We start from the raw sequence: 24615 nt of genomic DNA, 5'->3' as shown, positions 1-24615 counted from the left end.
GCTCAATGGTTATGAGTGACAGCATAAGCATGTTGTTGTTGTTGAAGGGGTCATGAGGGTTTTGTAACCACAGATAAATAGGCTTTGGTACGCCAGAATATGAGTGCATTTTGTAGTGTATACATTTCCCATCCTTTCTATGCACCATTCTCTTAAAAAAGACAGAAAACAGCAGCATAAAAATGGTGCTGTCACTGACTACCGGCTATTTTTGGAAATGTAGCTACTCCTCCATGACAAATATATGCATAACTTAAGGCTTTTAAAGAACTACTTTTCTCAGTCCTGCCTCAGAATGCATTCAAATTGTCTAGAGTGGCATTGTTTTGATAGAAAGCCTTCCCATCTCAGCAGGTGTGCTGAAAAAATGTACCCTGAAGACCGGGCAGAGATTTGCATCACCGCCTGAAAGACTGCGAGCTAGTTATCTGAGCCGTCCATTGTGGTAAATTGAGGGGTGGATGCTTTTAGCATGCTTTGTGTCCAAGGCCTCATCTGTCTGTTGCTCGACTGAGGTATCGAAGACACGAAAATAACACAAAAGAAAAATGTGTTAACAAAAGGAGTGAGAGGACCACCATCTGGTACGCTGTGCCTTTTATCACAGTTAGTTAAATATTAATCACAATAACTGACTGCTTCTCAGCTGGTATACATTTACAGTATGATGCTGATTTTAGCACGACATTTTGGACGCTACGCTTCTTGCGTTTGAAGTAGAGATGAGAGACCTATGCGTTGTCGCCGCGCCGTCGTCATCCCTCTCCTGAGCGAGGGAATGTTTGTGTTATGTGTCTGTGAGAGAGATGAGGTACATGCTTTTGTGTTTGTGTCGGAGGCTGAGAGAGAAAGTGTGTGTGTGTGTGTGTGTTCTTGCACACATGGATGTCTAAATGGTTTCCTTTACACAACAAAACAAAGTTAATTACTTCAATTACTGATATTAATTGCAAATTACCCGCCATTGGTTGTCTGTGACTCTCAATTTGAAATCCTATGAGTTCATTTCTCAGCCCTGCGCCGTGTTTTGTTGTTATTGTAAACGGTTATGTTAATGGGGTTTATTCTCACTGTCCTCTCTTTTATACATGCACACACAATGTCAAGCTCACCTCTGGTTTTACATAGCGGTTGTATTTACGAATACTGATTTCTCTCCGCACTCTGCCCTGAATGTGTTTCATTTAAGTCAATTTGACATTTGAATGGTCTGATATTTGCCACACTTGCTTTGTCTTTCTCATCCCTGTCATTTAACCACACAGTGCAAGAGATGGATGCTTTGAGGCGCCCCTGCAGAGGAAGACAAAATTACGGGAAACACAGCACAGGAACCTATCGGGCGCCTAATATGTTGCCGTCTTGCCCGAGCTGTCATCCACATATAGCCAAGTGTAAAAAAACTGCTGCTTAGCACATTTTAACTTTGTTGCTGAAGCTAGGAGCTGTTCTCTCGTATGCCATTTTCCATAGGTATGTGGGCTGGTTATTGAGTCGGTATTTGTTTGCCTGTTGGGTCATCCTTGCCGTGATGTAGGTGTTATGTCTGACAGATTATTTTTAAGCCCACCCAGGTGGTGGGAAACGAAGAATAGGCACAAAGAAGCAACATAATAAGAAATGTTTTTATTGTTCTGAAGCAACAGGACAGATGGGGAACACAAATTTTACACTTACTCTGGCTTTAAAACTCCACTTACCTCCAAATGGTATGTTTGAGCTAAGTGTTGTTTATTATGTAGAGAGACACTGGGTGTTTTTACTGCAAGGTAGCATTTAGATGATAGAGAATACACCATATCATCCTGCTAATCACCTGTAATGAGCAGATGCAAGGCAGATGTGCATTTCTGCTGGCACAGGTGCTGCCGAAAGGCAAGGTGTCCAAGGTTTGCTTTCACATTCCTCATAGCCTTGGTATGATCTACCATGCTTCTGCTTGCCAGTGTGCTTTGTCCTTTGGACAGGGGTAGATACAATATGTGTGTGAGACTACCAAATAAAAAGGAGAAATAGTGCAAAGAAAAAGAGAGCGGAGTGCAGCTGGAAGAGTTTAATTACTAAGGCATAGGTATTCATGAGCATGTTCTCAGCATTTTTTTCCCCCACCAGCCTTTTTCTGAACCGAGCATGACCCTCATCACTGGCTTTAGGCCATTTTGAAACCAAATGGAGAGGTTTTCAACGCAACATCCGAGTTACATTGCTGGATTTGATTCCACCACAGGTGGACTCCCCATAAGGTTTGCTGCTGGCTCGGAGTGAGGCCGCAGGGACTCTACAGAAAGACATATGGCAGCTTATGAATATAAGTGGAAAGTCTTATGCAAGTGTGAGGGCATTAGTTTGGCTATATCATACAAGACATATTATTTACTATTTAAAAAAAGGCCAAAACAGTGCCAAGTGCAGACTTATTAGTAACCTTCTACTTATTTCTTTACAGCCAAGACACATGAACATATTGTGAAACCTTCAAATACCTTGTCACGTACTAGCCAAAGTAATTCAGCTAACTTGTTTGCTTGTTAGAAGTCTTTGGTAGCCTACCCACTCAGCTATTTTACAAGTGAACCATGTTACAAAACAGAATAAAATGACCTTTAGTTTGAGCTTGTTCTTCTACTTTCTAATTTTTCTTTGAATGCTGCACATGAAAGCGATGTCGGGGCCACAGTCAGCTTTTTGGACCAGTTGCTGTTGAGATTAATTTGTGCCACATCTGTATTGTGCCACATAGAGCCACTGGTTAATCTGCATGGAACAAAGTTGATACCATGGGGGCAGTGAGGTAGATGAGCATAAATGTGTATTGTATGTGGCAATACTATGATGGTGGGCAGGAAAGTAGTTTCAACAAACCAAGGGGCAGTTTTACAGAAACCCATTCCAAACTAGAGCAATAATACATTGACATTTATTTAGGTGTGCACTTTTTCCACCAAAAACCAGAACATTCTGATACACTGATCCACTTTTAAAATAAATAAATTATTATAAATTGCCATTACAATGAGAGATGGAGGTTTTCTATTTTGTGTTGCATTTCAGTACAGTAGGTTATTCAGCTGATGTGCAAACGGGAAACATTTGACAAGGCCACCACCCAGAGATGAATTTAATCTTGTTATCCATTCTTATGTAGCAACCTTCCACAATTTTTTCACATCTTTGGATATCACTATCAAAATGTACCTCCTCTACAGTTGCATATGTACAGTCTACACAGCTGCTCATAACAACAATGGAAAATCCATCATCAGTGTTTGTATAGGGCTAAGAGCAATATTGTGACATTTTTATTGGAAAGACTATGAAAGATGCTGTAACTCAAGAAGTGTAATAAACATAATGTGCTTTGATTTTTCTATATGTGCAACAGGCATGGGGTCTTGCTTAGACGTGGCCCAGGGTTTTATATGTCCACTGGGTTTGACATATGACTCTGAATATTTAATGTGCTTTTTGGCTGCATGGCTTTACACATAGAAGAAGAGTGAGTACATGTATATTGAAAAACCCAAACTAAACCCTTTTGCCACTTTAAAAAAAGCTAATTTAAACAATATATTTCATACCTGTCTAGTCCACCTAAGAAGTATGAGGGAACTGTGGCCCTACTGTGAACCAGCGCCGTGCAGCTTTTAGCCCTGCCAGGCTTGTATCTCCATGTGGGCTTTGAGTTATTACTGCCGGGGTCTGAGACCCATTCATCAGCGCTTCATTAAAACCCAAATCGCTTTTTCACTCAAAGCCTTTTCTCTGCCAGCCCAGAAGGTCCCACTTCCTGCCTGCTCAATTTCTGGGCTGGGCCTGTTGTTGAGAGCTGTTAAATTCCATGACTTTGCAGGCCATGCCTGCTCTTAGTTGAGTACATTACTCACTTGGGAACCTCACTGGCAAGAATGGCTTTTCACTTGGTTAGCGGCAGAGCAGGGACGACTCACCTGGGTGAGATAGGGGTTGAATGGAGGGGTGGGGGAGAACAAGAAAGACACGGGACTGTTGAAAGGATCTCTCCAATGGCCTTTTCCTGTTTCGCCTTTGTTTGGTGCTATCTTGCCATTCCGTGTTATTCAAACCACACAATGAGCTACAAAGCTGCCGGCGGCTGCTCCTGCTCCATCCCTCCACCCCTTCATCCTCCTCCTCTTTCCGCCGTATTATAAACCATTTAAACTGTTTTTTGGCAAAGTGGAGCTGAGGCAGGTGGAACTGGAATAGTCACAGGGCCCTGACCATTCTTCCCTCGCAGGAAATTAGCTGTCCATTGTGCCTTTTCTGCAGCAGCTTAGTTAAACACGGCGCCATGTGAGAGGCCAAAAATCTTATCAGAACTGCAGTAAAGCAGTCCAGCAGCTATGTCACATTGTCTTTTTAGCAGGGATTTTCACTCTCCCATTATCCCCGCACTTCCTTTCCCTACCCTGTGAAGTCAGTTCAATTAAGTTCTATTAAGTTAAAAGATGCGTTTGAAAGTCTAAGCCATTTATTTCTCCATTACTGTAACACAACAGGTAATCATCTTGACTTAAGTGAGTGCTGTAAGTGAGAATGTAAACCAGTCAGTGAGTGTTGTAATTGTATTCCATTGATAATAGTGAAAGGCATTTAGTATTGATTTTTACAGCAAAACAAATACTTCACAGCCAATTGATTCTTTATGGTTTAACTCACTTCGTGGTTCGGCTGCCGTGCAAGTGGATCAAAATCCATCAGCCGAACCACCAACTATTGTGTGTGTGCGGAAACCTTTGGTTTCACACGTGAGTAATGGTACGCGTCTACTAGCATGTACAAAGGAGAATTTATGTTTACTTGAAGATTTATCAGTTCTTACTTATGTTTAAACTGCACAGCCCAAGTGCTAGTGGCTATATTTCCCCAGAACATGCTCATTACATTTACTATGACATGTGACCTTTTCCTCTGGAAAATGTAACACAGACCACAGGGGGGGATAGGGAAAACAGCATTGCACATTGTGCACCAGTGAGGAACTGTGAGAAATGAGAACTAAGTGCCAGTATTATTTTTCTTTCTCTAGCTTTGGGATTTATTGCCAGCCAAAATGCACACCTGATCAAGCGTAGAGAAAACACTTTGACTGTCATGCATGCATCCGTGTGTTTTAACTGCACGGCTCAAGTGCACAAGTACACACTGCAACGCGCGTGCACGCTCACATTCCTCCACCCTTTCCCCCACTTCCTCAGGGGAGAGGTCAGGTTAAGTTTTGTGTGGGGCAGTAGGCCTGGTTTTTCTCTTGGCTGGCACCCTCCACACGTCAACAGTCACTCTCTTCAAAAGCCACTAATGCAAGCGCCAGCACAGACAGTGTTCTGACAATGAGCTACTATCTGCCTGACATAGCCCCCGTCTGACTGCCGGTCTCACTGAAAAACAGATCTGTGGCGAGAGCAAAGGTTAATCTAGCAGCGAGGCTCCACCGGTGACTGCCTCCATGGCCATGTGTGACTGAGAATAGGCTGGAAGGAATTAACACTGCTGCCTCGGGGAGTGTTGACAGAGATGTGTGCGTGCCTGCGTGCATGCGTGTGTGTGTGTGTGTGTGTGTGTTGATGATAGGAAGTGAGGAAGGGGCAGATGATGAGGTTTGCGGAGGTTTTGTATTCACAATCCATTATCTTCAGGGAGGAGTCACGCTGGATAAAGGTTGCTTCAAGCCATTTCAAAGATGTAAGACAAATATCAGCAGACTGTGTAAACATTGTGGTGAGAGGATGCGTGCTGTCTCTTCTTTGTCTGCTGTATCAATCGCCCTCTCATGCTGTCTAATACTATTGTATTTTTTAATCTACCTGTATTTTTTTTTCTTGTCTGCTATAGCAGCAGAAAAAAAAAGATAATGCTATCAAACGGCTCCTGCAGCCTTCTGGTTGCTTAATAAAACATACACTCGTTAGTGTGTGTGTTCCCATATAGCTAAGCATGTATGCATTTGACTCGGTCAGCAAAGGCCAACTTGGTAGATGGCCTCCTGAGGAGAGAGGATAAACAGTTCTCCCTACCACTGTGCCAGCTGTCTGTTTCCAGTCCAAACAGCTCTGTTGGCTAAGCCCCTGTTGCCACATCATGGCCCCTTGCTTTTTGGCAATACACTGGCTGTTAAAAGCTTAGCATTGTTAGTGTGTACTAACCCCTGTGAGGAAGGACGTTCTCTCCACTAAAGGATCTTAGAAGTGCAGTTGACACTTTCTTTCACTTTCATCATGGATGACGCTATTTGTGAAGGAATAGTTCTAGAAGCATATTATAAATCAAATTCTATACCTGGATTTTCCATATTAACATATTTGTAGAAGCAATAAGAAGTGCATCGGCATTTGGGGATATGTTCAAGGATTTTGCTCCTTATAAATCACGGTGAAAGAACACCCCGTGGTGTGGATTCCTGAGATTATCACTGAGCAGATAAAGTGGAAATTGAGGGATAAATAAGAAAGGAAAGTAGAAAGCATCGAGCTATGCTGACATTGGCTCATCACAGTCAATTAGCTATGTGAGGCATCTCCTGGAGATATTTCACTGCGGATAATGCCTCCTCTGTCATCAACCTGTGTATGCGCATGGAAGCATGTCTCTGCGTGGTATTCTTTTTCTTTTGAGTATCAGTGTCTGTGGGTATGTGTGTGTGTGTGTGTGTGTGGGCTGCCTGAACACACACCTGCCAAAATACCTTCATATAGCCCTCCTTGCAAGATGGGGCAGACTGGAGTGCTTGTTTTCCCACTCACAGTAGGTGCACATTTCTTTATCTCCTTTGCCTGTCGTGTTGACTGATGGGTAATATGCTAAATGGAGCCTGTGTTTACCTCACCTGTGCCACCGGCAGGCCTCTGTGTGTGCTGGGCTGTGACAGGGAGCACTAATAATGCTTTAACTGCTCTGTCAAACTTCAATCACATTGACACAAGCTCTGGTGTAGCACACTGTCCTGTCGGCACAGGCGCTGTCACCGGACAGATGTAAGTGAATTGTGTCCCAGTAGTTACATTGCAAATGTTGACTACGCGCTGGAGGTCAGGCAAATGAGCTGTGCAGCAGCAGCACAAGCGCTGATGTGTATTTGAGTGTGTTGTGTTTATCTGCATTCCTGTGTCTGTGTATGCAAATGCTTGATACATGTTTGCGTATATGCATTTGTGTGTGTGCTTAAGTAGCCTTTTTTTTTTTTCCATTTGATGTGTGCGAATCAGTTGCGAGGTTAGTGGGGCAGTGAGGCCTTGCAGTGAGTCTCTCGACAGGAGTGTGTGATTTACGAGCCTGGTGTGAGCACTTCTCCCATCCTCCTGCATAATGTCCCCATTAGAGACAGCAGACACTGTGGCTCTGTTCATCATTTAGCCCCAGCCACCAGCACACCTGGGGAGAGAGAGCGAGAGAGAGGGAGAGAGAGAGGAGAGGGACAGAGACAGAAGCAAGAGATACAGGAAGAAAAAAGGCAATGAAGGAGGAGGAGATAGCACAGTGCATTATCTCACCATCAATTACTGCCCTATGGCTTTACAGAGGCCGTGACCAACTGCATCTGTGTGCAGCCGAGAAGAAAAAAGGCAAGAAAGAAAGCGAGATAAAAAAAGACAGGGATGCAAAGGACAGGAAGAGGAAACCAGAGTTGTGATTCATACTCTGACCCAGCTCGCCACAGCCACCACAGCAGTAGCCATATGTCTTGCCAAAGATCGCTATTTTCCTTCCTTGTTTTTTCATCTCCTATGGCTGTAGTTGCTGTTTTTTTTATTTATTTTTTTACGTCTACCTATGTTCTGTACCTGTTTGTTTTGGTCTGTCAGCCTCATTATGTGGAGCGAGCTGTCAGGGGACACACAGGCTAACAACACCCCTGGGGAGGAGAAAAGAGGCGTAGTAGTGTGTGAAAACTCTCTGGGAGTCATTCCAACATCTATCTACATTAATAACTGCACCGCCGCACATAACAAACACTTCATGAAATTTTAGCCATGTTTGCTCAGCATACACTTAAGCCTGAGCAAACGCGTTTTATGAAATGTACCGTGGATACTGGCAAACATTTGGAAAGAACATTTTCATAATAGTGTTTGATATCTTTGTTTTTACCATGTCACACACAGTGTTTTGTGCTTTATCTTATTTATACAACTGCTGTATGTACTGAGTCTCTGACTAAAAGTACATTGCGTTTTGTTTGTCCATCACTTATGCGGATTATGACACACTTGCTCTTGATATGAGTCTGATATCGGTCTGATAAAGTCTAATACAGTCACCTTGATGTAACAAAGGACAATGAAGTGCTACAGTGGGAAAAACAATTCCCAACCTTGAAATGAAATGATGTCACCAACCATTTGGGGGAAAAACAAATGTGGGAAATGTGGATTCTTGGATATTCAAGGCTACTGGCTTATTTAAGGCAGGGGAGGCACTGCAAACAAATCATCAATACTTAGTTTAGTGTCTACTGCTTCACAGGCTTTCCAACCCATTCAAGAATAACTGCATCATTTTCATTGTTGGCTTGACAATTGTCAGATTTATGTATGATCTGCATGTATTAGAGGAAAAAATGGTCAAATATATGAATTTTTTTATTATAGTATAATTATATTTGCAAAAGAATCAAGAAATCCGTATTCTTCTTTGAGTTTGTCTTTCTCTAATCTTTTCAGAAGATGATACAGAGCCTCCGTACTTAACATTTGCAATGAAAATTTCCTAGGCTCCTTCTAGCTCTATCTGTTCTGCGTTTGGCCTCATCGCAATGGAGCTGAATGAAAAAGACGCCTGCAACACCTGTACTCCTCAGTGCTTCTCTAGATCAATATACAGCCACTGGTTTACATGAGGACTCAAATGTTGAAAAAAAACCTTGCAGTTTGCATTTCCTTGACAATACTGCACACACACAGGCGTACAGTAATTCCCAACCTTGCCCTCCAAGCAGATTGAAACAAATGTTAAGTGCTATATACACTTTCTCCTGCACAGAAAACACACCCGATTGTGCTTTTATTGCTTCCAACACAAACAGCGCTGCCATTTCATCTAAAATACAGTAGGTCCTGAAGGGGTGCTATTCTCTCCAAACACCTGCAAACCACTTGTGTCTCTTTCAGGGCTTTTACACTACCAGCAGAAACACACCTACACTGGACAGACACCTGCATCCATTCTAACCCAGTGACATACAAGTGGAGAAATAATTTAACAGCTTGAAGCAGCTTTTGCAGCTGCGTAAACTGCTTGTGTTGCCTGTATCCACGTGTGATGTGCAAGTGTGGATGTGTGAATGTGTGTTTGCTAGTGTGCAAAGTGAGCAGCGAGCAAATGTTTGCTGCCACTGCTTCTTATGTGTGAAGTAAAGGAACAGCTTGAAATGGGTTGGTGGCACTACATATTTAACAAAGTGTCTCAGCTCTTTAGCTGCACCGCTGTGGTGCAGCGGGCTGAGTGTCGCACTTTGACTGGAGCACGGCTCAAATCACACCGGCGAACAGCCTCACCTGGCGGGGCTGCCGAGTAAAGCCTGCAAGCTCTCTGGTTTCCACTGACAGGAGAGTCTTAAACTAAGAGGGTAACCACACACTGCCTTACTGCACCGAAAAATTCCCTCTTTGATCCACCCCTGTTGTCTATGTAACATTAGCCATCAACAAAAAGCTTGGAAGGTTCAAAATGCCAGAAAAGAAAAAGAAAAATGTTGGCGGTGTTGGTAGATGTCGCCTAAAAGATTACAGCTAGTGCTGGCGTATCTACTGAGAGAGCCAGAGGGGTAGCTGATGTTTGCCCTCCCTGCTAGTGTCACTGGACAGCTGTGACATTTGGGGCTGCATTCTGGGCCAGAGCTCAAGCACCCGGGCATCTCGGATGCCAAATAAGATGAGGTCAGATACGGTGTGTGTGTATATTTGTGTGGTCGGCTGGCACTAGATCACAATTAGCCACATCCTCCCTGTGGCAAAACAGACTGATTGCGTGTGAAAAGGCATTTGCGCTCCCTGACCAGTTCCGTGTTTCACTGAGCTATGGAGCTCGCGTTTAGAGTCAGAGAAAGATGAAGGGAAGAAATAACTGATTAAAAAATAAACAAAAGAAAAGTGTGGGCAGGTTTATGGTGGAAATAAAAATCGCAGGAAAACACCTCCTGAGACCTTTCTCTTTTTATAGTCTCTATTCCCCAACGCCATAGAAGTACTGAAAAGCATGAAGAGGGCATGTGCTGTTTTCCACTGCAAGATGAGAACCCTCCAGACAAATGTGCTGAAAAACGCCTGTCTCACTCATACTCCCTAGAGGTAAAAATTATCTCTTTACCTCCCTTCTCTCTCATTGGAGAATTTCACCCTCCTCTGTCAGACTCATGCTAAGGTCAAGATCCTCTGAATCCTCTGCTGAAAGTTTTTCTTTTAGCCTCAGGACTATTTTCTATCTCATATTCCCCAACTGCTGAATGCAGAGTCCAGCAAAGCCCCGGAGGAAAAACAAATCTCATCTCCTAAAATATATAGACTTCCTCAGGCATGAGCATATGCCGCAAGAAGGTGGATTTAGTGTTTGCCTTTAATGGGATGCGTTGTGTGTGATTGGAGGCATTGGAGAGACTACTGGCATTTTGATGGAGGTGGATAGGAAGGAAGGTGTTCTCAACCTGGAAAATGTCTTTGGTCGTCGTCTCCAATTGTTTAGCCAGACACTTGAGCTGCATTTGCTGATTACGTAGAAAGTTTGATGGTGAAGCTGCGTGTGCGCACGTGTGTGTGGTGGAGCTGCACTAACGAGATCCCCAAAGAACACCTCTCTCATGGTTAAGGAAGTGAGATCACACAGCGTGTTTCCTCTCATTCACACCGTCTTAGCCAGTGCTCTCCCTGTGGTGAAGAGCACATAGCTGGGGAATACCAAACTGAGGTATCAATTACCTGGATCTCACTACATCAGTCAAGGGAGAACACGGCTAAATTGAATAACACTTTCCCGATTGCGTGCTGCAACTTCCATCCCGGTGGCATCCTCTCCCGACAGGGTACAGTAACCACTGCTTACTGAAGAGAGCTCCCTCTCAGTGAGAAAAAAGAAGTGCATGATTGACTCACTCACACTTCCGTATGACTGTTAAATCATCTTAGATGCACAGTCAATTCGGGCTTAGTGCCTTTCCCTAGCCCCATGGGTGCGGGTGATAATTTGACTTTTATTGAAATTCAGCTCCAGTGGGTTCAAGGTGGTTGAAGGTCGCCCTTTTTACTGCCTCAGATGCGATGAGGGAGCGCACGGCTTCAAAACCTCAAGGCTGTATCTCTCTCTGATTCTTTCCTGCACTATCATGTCTACTTCCCTCTCTATGTCAATGGGGGGGAGTTATTCAGGGGGCACGAGTCAATTTTGTGGTGCATCCAAACATGGTTAACAACAGCTTTTAATGAGATTGGATATAGCTAGCTGGTGTTTGCCTCTCCCCCTTGAACACACTCTTCTTTATTACTTTTCAGCGGTTCGTTGCCTTATTCTTGGCTAGAAACTAGCAGTTGCACAGGTGAAGTTTTGACTTATTCTTCTTGGGATTGAAGGGTATTCATTTTCTTCATTTGCATTTTCTTTTTATTGGGGATGTTTGTCTCTTTGCTCTGATAAAGTGACACCCTTAGTTTTGAGTAAGACTCCGAGGGTGTTGCAGTGGAGATGGAAGCAGGAGCAGCTGGGCTCTGCTGTGCTTAATGGCTGTTGTGAGCATGCATACATCATGCCTTTCTGTACATGTAGGTGACTTGCTTTCATTTCGTTCTAGTCCTCATCCCTTCATGCATCACCTTTGTTCCTCACTCTTAGCGTGACCCTCATGCATGCGTTAAGGTGAAACAGTTTTGTTGTTGAGTTCATAAATATTATAAGTGCCACAAAGGAGCAGAGCGTGTATTTGTATATGCAGGCGGCAGGACAGAAATGGGGTCAGGTGGTTTCCAAGAAATTATGTGACTGTTGTTTTCAGCTAAGGTTAGATCCATTTTCTGGATAAGATAACACAGGGCGCTGCCACTCTATGCCCTCTTCATCGCAGGGTCTCTCCGGTTACTCCTACCATATCTGACTCGGTATCTCGCTTTAGATGAACTCCTGTCTTTCTTTCCACCCTCTCTTTTTTCTCTATCCATCTCTCTGGGCTTCTCCATGCCCGTCACGCTGGTGCCACATATTATGGGATGGTTATCTCAGTTCAAGTATGTGACAGCAAAGGACAGTGAGTATTTATTTCTTTACCCTCTTAACCTCCAGTTGCTATAAAATGCAACCAGGTGAGTCACAGTGAGATGCCACAGAAGACACTGTGGACATATTTAACATTAGCTGTATTGATTCTTTATTTCTCTCAACTTTTGTACTTAGTAACTTTGTAATTCTTTCCCACTCACACTCCAACAACACTCACACACATGCAGGTCACTGCCAAATAACAGCCCTTAGCATCAAGTTGAAAAATGTCAAAGCCACAGAGGATTGACTTTCATTGTAAGGCCACTGTCCTAATAGCAAATGGTTAAATGACATTTCCCATGCTAGCTCTCCAACATAAACACTAAGTTTGGTGCCCAGAGTGTCATTTTCATGTTCTCCATTTTGGAAACAGAAGAGAGGTGCAGTTGTTGTTGCTGTAAAGTGATATTCCTCTGGCCTTTTTGGTTCATGTCAGCAGTTTTAATTTAGGGGCATTGACGAGGAATTCTTCTAATTGTGTCATTAAAGTGATCAAATTTCTGTTTTTAATGGTTTTATTGGAATGAAAGGAGAGTGGGTAGGAGCGGGAGTTGCAAAGAAAATAAATGACAGTAGGTGGGTGTGGTTGAGTGATTGGGAAGTCAGCCAAAGCCTTGTTCCAGAGCCAGTCAACCACTGAGGAGTAGTCTCCCTCACTCTAAATGCTGTTTTGTGAGGTGAGGAGCCTGATAAGAGTTGTAATTACCTCATTTTACTGCTGCAAATTGCCAGGTTTCTTAAAAGCAGACAGGCTGGCTGAGGTAATATCAGCAGTAATGAGAATTGTGATGGTTGTGGGAGGCTAGCACTGCTTCCATCTGGATATTGGTCACAACTGCTGGTAGACTGGTACAGTCTACCAGCCTCATTATTGTGAGGTATAAAATGGTTTAATATCAAGTATCTCTGCACTACTACTACTCCACACTGTACTGTATGTGTTTGGTAGTTTTATAAGTCAGTACGTAAGGAGTAATCATGCACATACATTTAAATATTATAAATAAATCTGAAATTAAAACTAAATTATTAGTAAATTTGTAGCAATAACCTATCTAACCAGGTGTGTCTTGTGTGTAATTTATGTGCTATATATGAGCATATTCCACGTTGTGTACTTTCCAAAGGGTAGTGATAGGCGTTATCTTCCCCATAGGGATGTGGGGAACAACAACACAAATGCTGTCTTTTGAGTGGCCCCTGTGAGAATCCATTAAATTACTGTCTAAAGGAAAGTAACGGCAGAATCCCCTAAGTGGTGTCATCGCTGCCAGACACACTCCAAAAATCTACATGGAGGCGAGATCATGTTTCCGCATCAGGAGCGCAGAGAAACAGAGACGTTTGAAATGGCATATCCCTTGTCAGAATGCTGAACATTGTGTTTCACAAGATTATGTTGATATCTCTCAACCTTTTCAATGGAAATATTGATACACCCACTGTTTGGGTAAATTAACGTGAACTGAAACTGATGTATGTTTATGTTCTAAAATGGTTTTGAGATTTTAGTATAAACCCAATTGTGCCTCCATTATGTGGTTTATCTATTATCAGTTTCCCCCTTTTTAATTTATTTACGTGTAGAAGAAGAGGAAGAGCCATGCACTTACGCTAAAAGTTAGGGGTAGCTAATAGAATTTAGTTAATAACTAAAAGTTATTTGTTTAAATCATCTCATAGAGAAGGAAAAACAATCCTGAAATGGTAAAACACTTCTCATCTGTCTCTGTTACTTCTCTTTTTTAATACAGAATAAGAATAAGCAATCAGCATATTAAGCATAATTGCAATTCCTAGTGTTTATCTTGAGACAGGATCAAAACATAGACTTGCAAAAAGGCACATGAACACTATAAATGCATGTATAAAAGGAGGCTACTTATTTCTGTGTTAGCTGTAACTCTATAGATAGAAAATTGTGAGTGAGGACATATTTCGGAACATAAGATCAAAGTGATGTTGAGGAATGGTTGTTTGATTCAAAGTGCCATTTGTTTGTAATAAGCAGGGGGGGGTGAGGCCACTCCAGAGAGCCTGGAGATCTTCAGCTCAGCCATGTTTAAGGTGTACAGGTATATGGTATAGCCAGATCTGCTGTATGTTATTTCTTGGGTGTGTCCCTTCTTCTTCCTATCCTGCACAAAGCTTATGTAGGAGGTAAGAATCCACCCCTCTGTAGCCTGTCATTAACAGGCAGCAGAGAGAAAGATAAGGGGAAGCAATGGATGCAAGGGGGAGAGAAAAAAGAGACGGGCAAAGTGAAGAAGATGAAAGACAGTGGTAAACGGAGAGTGAGAAAATGTGCAGAGAAGAGCAGGAGAAAGGATGCGCTGGGATTAAGAGAAGAGGGGGAATGAGGGAGAAGAGAAATGGATGAGGGGGAGAGGAAAGAGCAAGGAGATAGAGGTGGAGGCAAAGAAGGAGCAAGAGGGTGGGTGGGTGGCTGGTGGGGTTATGATGAATTAAAGATGACACTCTCCGGCAGCCTGGTTTCTAAAGATCACTCTGTCTGCTAATGTAATGTTAATGAATGCAAATGATGTGCCTAACCTCTCTCCCCTGACCAGGGGAGGCAAGAGGAGAGAAAGAGAGGGAAAGAAGGAGAGGTAAGGAAAAAGAGGGGAAAGGAGAGACGGAGGTGTGCAGGGGCGGTTACGCGCAAACGTGCTGCGTCTGTGATGAATGAGTGAGTGACCATTAAGATATGATTAAATGCATGAGTCAGTTGTCGCCACCAGCCTGTGGGTGTGCATCAACCGTGTACCTGTCTCGTGTCCGCCTGACGGAGGGTCGTTGTGTTTTCCTGCGACAAGTCCATTACAAACAGGTAATAGTGGGGAAGGAGAGCGTGGCTGCTCACCAAGTGCTGCAAGCATGAATCTTTTTTTTTTTTTTGATAATTGTATCAAGTTCTTGCATATTCATTTTCAGATCTTGCAAAACAGTTTTACTTAACATCAGCTGATCTCACTTTGGCCTCTCTAACTCCCCTCTTCTGGACCCCTCTCATCTCTCTTGGCTTTCTCGCTCGTCTCTGATGCTGACCTGGGCTTCTTTCATGCAAAAAGATTTCACTTTCATTCAGCCAGAGCCAGAAACTGCAAACCCACAACACTGTTCATGTGAGTGTGTGTGTGTGTGTGTGTGTGTCATTTGTGGGTCTGTTCATTTAATTCTGCGTGTGGCTCAGCCATGCGAGACTTGTGTATCCCATCAGTCTGCGCTAACGTCTCAGAGGATGGCAGATTATTTTCTGTTCAATTTTCAAATCAGCCACATTGTCATTTCTGTCTTCAGGGAGACATCGAAGTAACGTATTTCTTCTGATGTATTTCTGTTGACTGTTCTGTATCTTCTATTTAAAGCGAAAAACCCTTCAGTATGAGTGACACAGCTTTAGTGTGCCACGGATCAGAAGAGTCTCGCATCTGTGTTTGCAGCCATTGTCTTCTCTGTAGAACACGGGAACTCAATCAGAGACATCAGCCCTGTACTTTTATATCTACCCTGAAGCAGTGAGCCATACACTCAGCCACAGTTTTCAAATCAGCTCAGGCCTACCTTCCAAAGCAATAGTCTCTTTAGTGTAATTTCACAGGTTGCAGGGAGTGAATGTTGTCTGAAATCTATGAACGATTGGTTCATAAAGTACTTCACTCTGACAAAAATGTTCCCTTTTTTTTAAATTCATAAATCCCCTGAGTGGACGGCTGATTAGTTTGGGAGATGCAGCAGCTTTCACTTTTGTTTGTTTGTCACTTTGTTTTCAGCCTCGTATTAAGATGCCAAGCTCAGCAGGCTACCATGGGGCTTCATCATTGTTAAGTGCTCATTTCAATCCCGCTGATTTCTCCTCTTGGCGTTTCGTCTTTCCCCGTGTCTGTCTTGTCTTTTCAGTCTCTCTCTCTCTCTTTCTCTATCTTCATCGTCCCATCTTGATTTCATTTTTTGAGAATATATAAACTCGTTCTTAGATAAAGTCATTCAGGGCCCCTTGAATCTTATTTGAGTTTGTTGCTGCAATCACAAAGAGAAGGCCCTCTCAACCCAGCATCTGGACATAATTCTCTCATTGAATTACAAAGCGTACCAGCATCCTTGAACAGGAGGACATAGAGGGTGGATAGATGACTATGGTAGATGTGTTATGGGATAGGAAGGGAAATCCACAGAGAATTGTCTGCCTTATTGACTAAGGAGCCAGGGTGCTTCAGAACGGCACTTCAGCATATGTTCTATCGACCAGCAGCCATGCAGTCACACAGACATATCCACAAAGGCTGGAATTACACAGACATGTTGCCATTCTGACTTGCAAACTTTAAGATTAAAGTCAAAGAGGGTGCAAAGATTGGGCAATTCGCTCCTGCTGCTCTTTCTTCTCTGAACTCTTTTCTTATTGTTGTTCTTTGCCTAAGCAGTACCAATATGTAATCATGCGTGTCTATGTGATGTATCATGCGACTGCTTGCTGACGTGTAATTGTGTGAAGAGGGCTGCCTTATCGATCTGTAATGCGGGGCTCCATCAATGTTTAATGCAGTCTCTTTCGCTCTTTCATTTCTCTTCCTCCCTCCCTCTGTCCCTCGCCCTCTGTCTGTGGAAACAGCCTACCATTTGGTATTGATCTATCACTTGCTGCTAATGAGAAGGAGCTGCACTTTCTGGGATTGGAAACTGTAGGTCTCTGGTTGAGCCTTGGTTTTGGCTTCGCTCACGACTTCTGGGTTTTGACTAGAATGCTGGCAGTGGATCAGCTTGACTGAGCCTTACTCCATGAGCCAATCCACATCCGTTGTATGATTTAGAGTAACTAATGTTCTACAGTGTAGTCACCATACATCCTCTGGCTCTTTGAATCCACGTAAGGCTGGCTACCCAGACACCACAAGCTATTGTTTCCCAGTAGATTTATGAGCCATGGTTACATAGTCAACATTAAGCTCTCTGTGTTAATAATTTTCCCACAGACTGAACTGCTAGTGAACCTGACTGTGTTTAATTTATTGGAGCTTGCAGGTACAGCTGATATAGCAGAATATAAATGCAGGAGAAAACACTCTGGGCTACCCTTCAAACATGAGGGAGTACAGGTAGCTGTTGTCTTCTAAATGACTTGGAAAAACTAAAAGATTGTCAGAGTAATAGGAAATGTCATCAGATATAACTGTGTCCGAAATCAGAGAGCCAGAGAAAAGGAAGTCTAATTGTTTTCCTGAGGGTTTTATTGTCTTAACCCTGTGTTAAACTACTGGAATCATCAGACAGTGGAAAAAGACTTTTGGCCTAGCAAAATATAGTATGCATACATTGTTGGAAATATCTGTTAAAGAGAGAATTACTGATACAAAAATATATACATATTAGCTTTTATCTGTGTTCTTATTTAAAATTGTCCAGCAGCAATTCGCTTTTTTAGAAAACATATGATTAGTTCCACTAAAACCAAAGTGTCCCTTAACCTAGGTCACAGGAGGACTTCCCGCAATCAACCAAAATGCAACTATTATAATTTAGAAAGAGTCTGCGTTTGTAATTAATGTTGTTAGCTCATTTTGAAATGAAAATCTTTACATCCACTTATGATTAAATGGATGAATGGTCCACATAACAGCTTATTTAAAGCTCACATGCACACGCATTCACAGGGGACATTTTCCAAATCCCCAGTGCCAGTAGACAGGTGTGTGAGCCAAGGCAAGACGTCTGTGTGAGCCCCACCCTGTTGTTAGTACCCACTTAGCATAGTCCATTTATTCATTTACTACTAAGATATTCTGCTAATGGTAGACATTAGGTCACATGACACTGCTCATCCATGCCTCCCATGGGCCTTTGACCTTTTTTTGTCTCCTACTGCCACCATCTCCTCTTCTCTCCCGCCTCCTTTCCTTTTTAAAAGGAAATAGCAAATGGCCTACCTAGTGTGTGTATGATTTGACTAAAGCTTCTGTGATTTCCCCTGAGAAAAGGTTGGCAGTCCCCACAATGCTTACTAGCGCTGAGGGCTGTTTCATGCTCGTATCTCCCCAGCTGACAGCAAGTCGCGCAGGCAGGCAGGCAGGCAGGCAGGCAGGCTGGAGCTGGCTGGCTGGCTGTGGAAACTAGACAAGGCAAGGCTGATCTTAGGGAAATTGAAATACTCTGATGGAAGCCGGGTGCGAACAAGACTGTCACTGTAGGTGTACACAGAAAATTGCTCTCAGAGTTGGCTGGTAAGTGTGTGTGTGTGTGTGTGTGTGTGTGTGTGTGTGTGGCGGTGTGGGGGGGTTTTGTGTGACCATGTGTGCCTTCATGTGTATATGTGTGAGTGCTTATGTGTGAAGCTGAATTACCTAGGCTAATTGGTTTCATGTCTGAGGACAGTTTCTCCTACTAAGTGGAGATTGAGAATGAAAGGCCTCCTTCCTCCCTACTGCTCTGGCCTGTCAGTCACCCTCAATGTACTTTTTTTTTTTTTTTTTACTAAGACCACTTGAACCGCAGACGACGGGCTATGAGTGCTCCATCATTTGAAATGATTTTTAAATCACTGCAAGTTCAGTGCGATTCCAAATAAGCAACAGCTGCGGGTGTGTGTGTGTGAGTAGGTAAAGGCAGGGAGCTGCATGCTGGAGCCTCTCCTTGAACAAGGCCAGCGTTGTGTCTTTGCATGTAATCAGAGTGAGATTTCTCCCTTATCAACAACACATGTGGGTGTTGCTAGCCAACTGTTTGCTGTGGCAGTGGATGATGTCCAAACGAACGGAACAGCAAACGCAGCTCCTCAGAAAATTCCCTCACATCCTGTTTATCTACTTCAGATCATCATCCAGATATGTCATTCGCGCTTCTGTTTTTATCTGTTTGGCAATGGCAAACACAATTGAGGGCATGTTCTGGCAGGACATGTGAAAAAACATAAAATAAGATGGACGGTTTCAATAAGATAAAAGGGTTTAGGCCAGAAAATAAACTGTCGGTTAACAGGGGAAATTATGAATCTATCATTGCACGGCTTAGACCAACGTGTCACCCAGCTCATCACTCTATAAATCTATGTGAGTGTGTGAAGCCAGTGGTTTGTGATAACCGCCATACTTTTCTCTTCTTTCCTGGAGCGCCAGTATATCAGGTTTCCAGATTCAGTGTGCCAACAAGGCAGATATAAATCAAAACAGAGACGACAAACTTCTCTGGTAAGCTGCTAGACGTATTTGTCTATAGTGTGTCACAAAGGATTAACAGGAGGAGAGAGGTCAAGAGAGAATGGGTAATCTTTGTGTTCTTGTGTTCATAGATGTGGTGCCCGATGTGACACCTCGTGTAATACAAGAGCGAAGCAGTCTTAATCGATTGAACTCTTCTCTAACGTTGGGACTTTTTATTGCCTGAGTTTTGTTTGCAACATAATCTGTGTACCATATAGTTATCTAAGGCACACCTTGAGATTTTGTGTCAATGTTCAGAACTGGTTTAGAGAAACATTATACATCTCACCCCTTCTCACTGCATGCCTCGGAAATGTATTCATTTTCCTGAAGACATAAAGGGGTTGAGAATAATTGACACAAAAAGTACCTAGGACATCTGTCATGCTTGTTTTCTGGGAAAGTCCCCACTAGGAGTAAACAAACTAGAATGGCTTGGCCTTTGGGGCACTCTCTCTGCACTTGTGCAGCCTCTTTCTTTGGGTAAACAGTGTGACAAAGTTCAGCACTCGCACACACAGCCGCACAAGCCTTAGAGTGTTTCACACACACAAACACACAGAAGTATAAAAATAACCAGTTGGGGTTTTTTTGTTGATTTTTTTTTTTAAGAGTCTACATGCCATGCAAATACATTTATACACACACACACACAGACACACACACAGACACACACACAAACAAAGGCAGGATGCATTTAATGTAGTTTCATTCTCTCACAGAGCAAACACAATACAAAGCTCAGCATTTACCAGCATGACAGAGGCCCTCAGACATTTCTTCTAGCAAGACTCAAGGCTTTTTTTTTTTCTCCATGTATCTTGTCTTAGCAGACGTCTAGCAGAGATGGATGAAACACCATAAAGGATTCATCTCCTTTATGTTCATTGATGATAGTGTCAAATGATCATTGGTGCTTGAATGCAGCACAGTTCTGTTGAACGATGCTCAAAATAGCTTTCTGGAGGCTAACCACTGCGTGTCCCTTTTCTCTACCTCCTTTTCTTTCTCTGCAGAGACTGTGATGGACACTCGGGTGGCCACAGCTGAACTGGGGTGGACAGCATATCCTAATTCTGGGGTAAGTCGGTCAGATCACATACGCATACTGATGAAAACAGTTTCCAAAGTTTGTCTTTCTATTGTGAGGCAGATAGCCTGGCAGGGCGGTGTGTAACATGAAACATACAGATCTACTGTCAGACAGATAAATAGGCAGTGAGGCAGGCAGGATGGAAGTATAGATTTAAGCAGTGCCCAATGTAGCTCCTATTATGGGTATTATTTTCTCTCTGTCCTGCCTCATAATGGCTTAATGACATAATGGGCCCACGTAAGCCCCAGAACACAGTACCTAAGTCTCTGTAAATGGAGGCTGGGGGGGGGATACCATAGACATAATGATACTGTAATGACACATTTATGCAGGGAAGTGGAGGTATTAGGATGAAACAGGGGAGGAGGAGCTAAGAGGATAGAAACGCTCAGGGCTCTTTTCAGATTTTAAGGGAACTATTTTCAACTTTCAGGTAGTTTCATGCACATGAAAGGAATCCGAATGGGAACAGGAACTTTTTTTTTTTTTCTTTCTTTGAAAGAATCACAGTATCAGAGGTATGATTGCCCTATTACATTAATGGACCTAAAGACAATTTTAAGACCTCGTCCTCAGTGCTGCAATTCAATAATTCAATGAAAAGCTCCATAGCCCCACACTGTTCGCATGAATCTGGTAGGAGCCATCCAGGAAAGACAATGACTCTTTCCTGCATTTTCTGGGTCTTTGGGTCTTTATGAGGCATTTTACACGCGTGTAAAGGAAGACTTTATTGCTCTTGAATTGAGCTCTGGCTCTGTTAAAACACTGGAGACCGTGGCAGCCCACTTTTTTTTGTCACCCCGAAGGAGTGCTAACGGAAACAACCTTAAACCTGGATCATAGTGTTTACATTATATACGTTTGCCACTACGTGTGTGTGTATATGCGTGTTAACATGTACACAGTCACTTTTACTGGATTGCATAGCTTGGGCTTTGGCTTGGTATCATCTTGTACTGGTATTAATAAAAAAAAACAATCAACCTTAAAAATAAAGTGTATATTAAAGTTCTCACCCAGCAAAACAATGTTTTATGCCAAGTAGAATTTGGCAGTGGATCAGTGGCGGCATTTCTTTTTACATATAATGCAATGACTACAAGCTGTGATCCCTAAATATAAATAAACTAGTAATAAAATGTGAATGACATAATATATTATTTTTATACAGTTAATTGAAATTCTTATAGAGAGTTCTTATACATGAGACATCTTACACATGGTGCTTTTGCCCTTAATGCTTAGGGTTTAGTTTGATCAACACATGACAATCTCATCCTGCTTACTGTGCATAATATGCAAAAGAATAAACATGATTTCTTTTTTTTGTATGGATCAGCTTCACATTGTCACATTTTTTTCTCTGTGAAGAGAAAATATCCAGTAAGAAGTACTGAGTAGAGACATCTACAATGCTATTTCCATCAAAGCCTGTTCGGTTCAGCAAGCCTCCAGGCACACAGAGCCTCTTGTCTGTGTTGAGCAAAGATTTTTAAGCTACTCCTGTTGTAAAGGTTCAGGAAGGGAGAGATCTGCTGTAGGGAGAATACACTCATCTTGCTCACTGGTAGAACTTAGCCCGCTACGCAGCTGCCATGACCTTGTTGGTGGATTGTGAGTGTGTAGAAATGTGCACGTTCACTCTCTCACACTTTTACACATACACATACCGAGTTAACATGTTTTTAAACCTGCGCAGTTTCAGAATATTGCTTAACACTTCTCTGTGATGGCTGCACTTTGTTAGTGGTTAGTATATTATGTGGGTCATTTGAAAACACAGCATTTAATGATATGTATTGTAAAATGTATTTAAGAGTGTTGCTAATGAAAAGATATAGTAGAAATGTCACCTTAATCTTAACCTTTAACTTAAAACCTGTAAAAACTGCTGTATAGATTTGTGTTATATTGACCAGTGGTTGTGTATTTGTGTCTATAGTCAACAGCTTAGTGGCTTCTTCTTGTGGCCCTGATTAGTGTGTCTTAATCACACACAACCACACAGAAGTCACACATGGTATTCTTGTCCCTGTGTAATTCGATACATCTAATTAAATTCCTTTAATAACCTCTCCTTCTGGAGTTCATAAAATGTGCATTTGTGTATAGTGATATGTTTTTATGCCGGCTTGACCTGAAGAGTTAATTTTGAAGGATTAGAGAAGCACCATAATTAGTTCCAGTGCCGAAAACACGAGGACGTATCAGAGTTGGCCATGTGAACGTGTAACTGAGCTCTGAAAGTAAACAGATGTGTACAACATGACAATATTCTTTCATACTGTGTTCTTTTGCTCAGGCTTTTTGTTACATTTCATTTGGATATAGTCGTTCTTTCGCTTTTGCATACTTCACTCTCCCTGTCTTTCTTTCTCTCTGTCTCTCTCTCTCTCTCTTGCTCCCTCTCACTCTCTGTCTTCCTGTCACGCACTCACTTAGCCCATGATAAATAAAATATGGAGCTCCGCAAAGGCAAAATGCCCCCTGACCTTGCCATGCAGCAATGTGACAGAGCAGGCAATCTCACACACACACACACACACACACACACACACACACACACACACACACAGGTCTCACTAAAGTACATTTACATGTACTTAAAATGACTGAATAACTGAGATACTTCACAGACATAAAACTATTGGGATCATTCTCATCTTTCAACACTAACCTGGTTTCTGAAACATCTAAATGTTAAACCAGATTTTCTCTATCAGGCTAACTGATACATAGGTTAATGCAACTAGATATTTGCCAGAGATAAATGATTTCGTTGGGGTTTATACTCTCAACAGGGTTTCTAATGGACTTTTACATGCATGAGAAAAATAGCTAAACAGGAAAAGTAACACTGAGTCAGCACTGAAGCAGAGTAAATAAAAATATTATCTGTAATTGCTCTGAAGCATGTTTTCAACAATGATTCAATCCTCAGTTCGGCTTGATATAAAACTAAACATTTTAACCATTGCATACATTACATTTCAGTAAATCAATTACAGAGCCTATCCCAGAGTTAACAGTTCAAATGTTAACTCCAACATTACTCATTCATTGGAATAGTAAAAAGAAATTAAGGTTAAAAGGTTGTTGGAAGCCTGAAAAAGAAAAGGTGCTTAGTGGACACACACACACACACACACACACTAAGGAATTCCAAACTCTGAGATAAAAGAAACCAGAGTTTCATTATCTTACATTTCTGCTGCATCATTCTTGAGTGATTTAGATAAAGGGGGAACCAAAAAAGAAAAAAAAAAGTGCTTTCATTTAGGAGAGGGCGGATGGGATTAGTGCATGTTGAGTGAAGGAGAGAGGAGCTGGACAAGAGAAATGTGGTTGTGATGGTGAAGGGGCTGTCGAGACTGCAGGATCAGGAAGGGGGTTCCAGGGAAGGATTAGGAGAAACCACAGTGAAAGAGGGCAAGAGATCGCGACTGAAAAAAGGCAGCTCTGTATCCCCGAAACATTCAGCCGTGGGGGCGCGGAACAGAGCTCGGGTTAACTCATGTGACTCTGCGAGGTCACAGACAGGGTCCAAGCTTTAAGAGGGGAGCCTTGGGGGATGGGGCTATGGGGTCAGCAGGGTGGTGGTGTCAACACCGACAGAGGCTGAGGGCTCTGTCAAGCGTGGCGGAACAGGGCAGGCCGGTGTGGTTGTAAGGGGCTCGGGGAGGAGAGGGCTAAAGAGTGCGGCCAAGTGAGCGGAGAGAAGGGGGCAGGGGATAAATGATGGGGGGGGGGCACAACGGGCAAGAAAGGATACAGAGAGTGGGATGGAAGCAGAAAAATATAGAGGAAACTTCGGCTAAAAATCCGTCTGTCCTTGCGTCGCAGTGGCACAAGCTGACATGTCTGTTTATTTTGTACACTTGTGTGTACACATGTGGGCCCGTGTGTGCTCAGGCATAAATTCAACTGTCTGACTGTGCTGTTGCACGTCTGCACCTGCATACGTGAGCGTTTACAAGCGCAGGTGCTGCTGTGGGAGCAGCGTTACCGGGTGTGCCCCGCCCCCTGGCTTTCCCACTGCGTTCTGTGCTTGAGCAAATCTCCCGTGTG

At 42.8% G+C, this 24615-nt stretch overlaps 1 protein-coding gene across 3 annotated transcripts in view; it reads left to right on the top strand.

The window, feature by feature from the left end:
• Window positions 1-24615, top strand: part of LOC113171390 (ephrin type-B receptor 1-B) — a 133651-nt gene that overhangs the window by 21032 nt on the left and 88004 nt on the right. For all 3 annotated transcript variants that reach the window (XR_003299701.1, XM_026373718.1, XM_026373717.1), the window contains exon 2: window positions 20465-20529. Coding sequence is in view for 2 of the 3 variants with exons in the window: in XM_026373718.1 (XP_026229503.1) it covers window positions 20465-20529 (65 nt within the window). In the remaining variant the exon portion in view is untranslated. The remainder of the gene's footprint in view (window positions 1-20464; window positions 20530-24615) is intronic.

Source organism: Anabas testudineus, chromosome 17 (genome assembly GCF_900324465.2).
Source record: "Anabas testudineus chromosome 17, fAnaTes1.2, whole genome shotgun sequence".
In the NCBI taxonomy this organism is placed as follows: Eukaryota; Metazoa; Chordata; class Actinopteri; order Anabantiformes; family Anabantidae; genus Anabas; species Anabas testudineus.
Note: the sequence above shows the minus strand (reverse complement) of the source record. Positions and strands in the feature narration are given on the sequence as shown.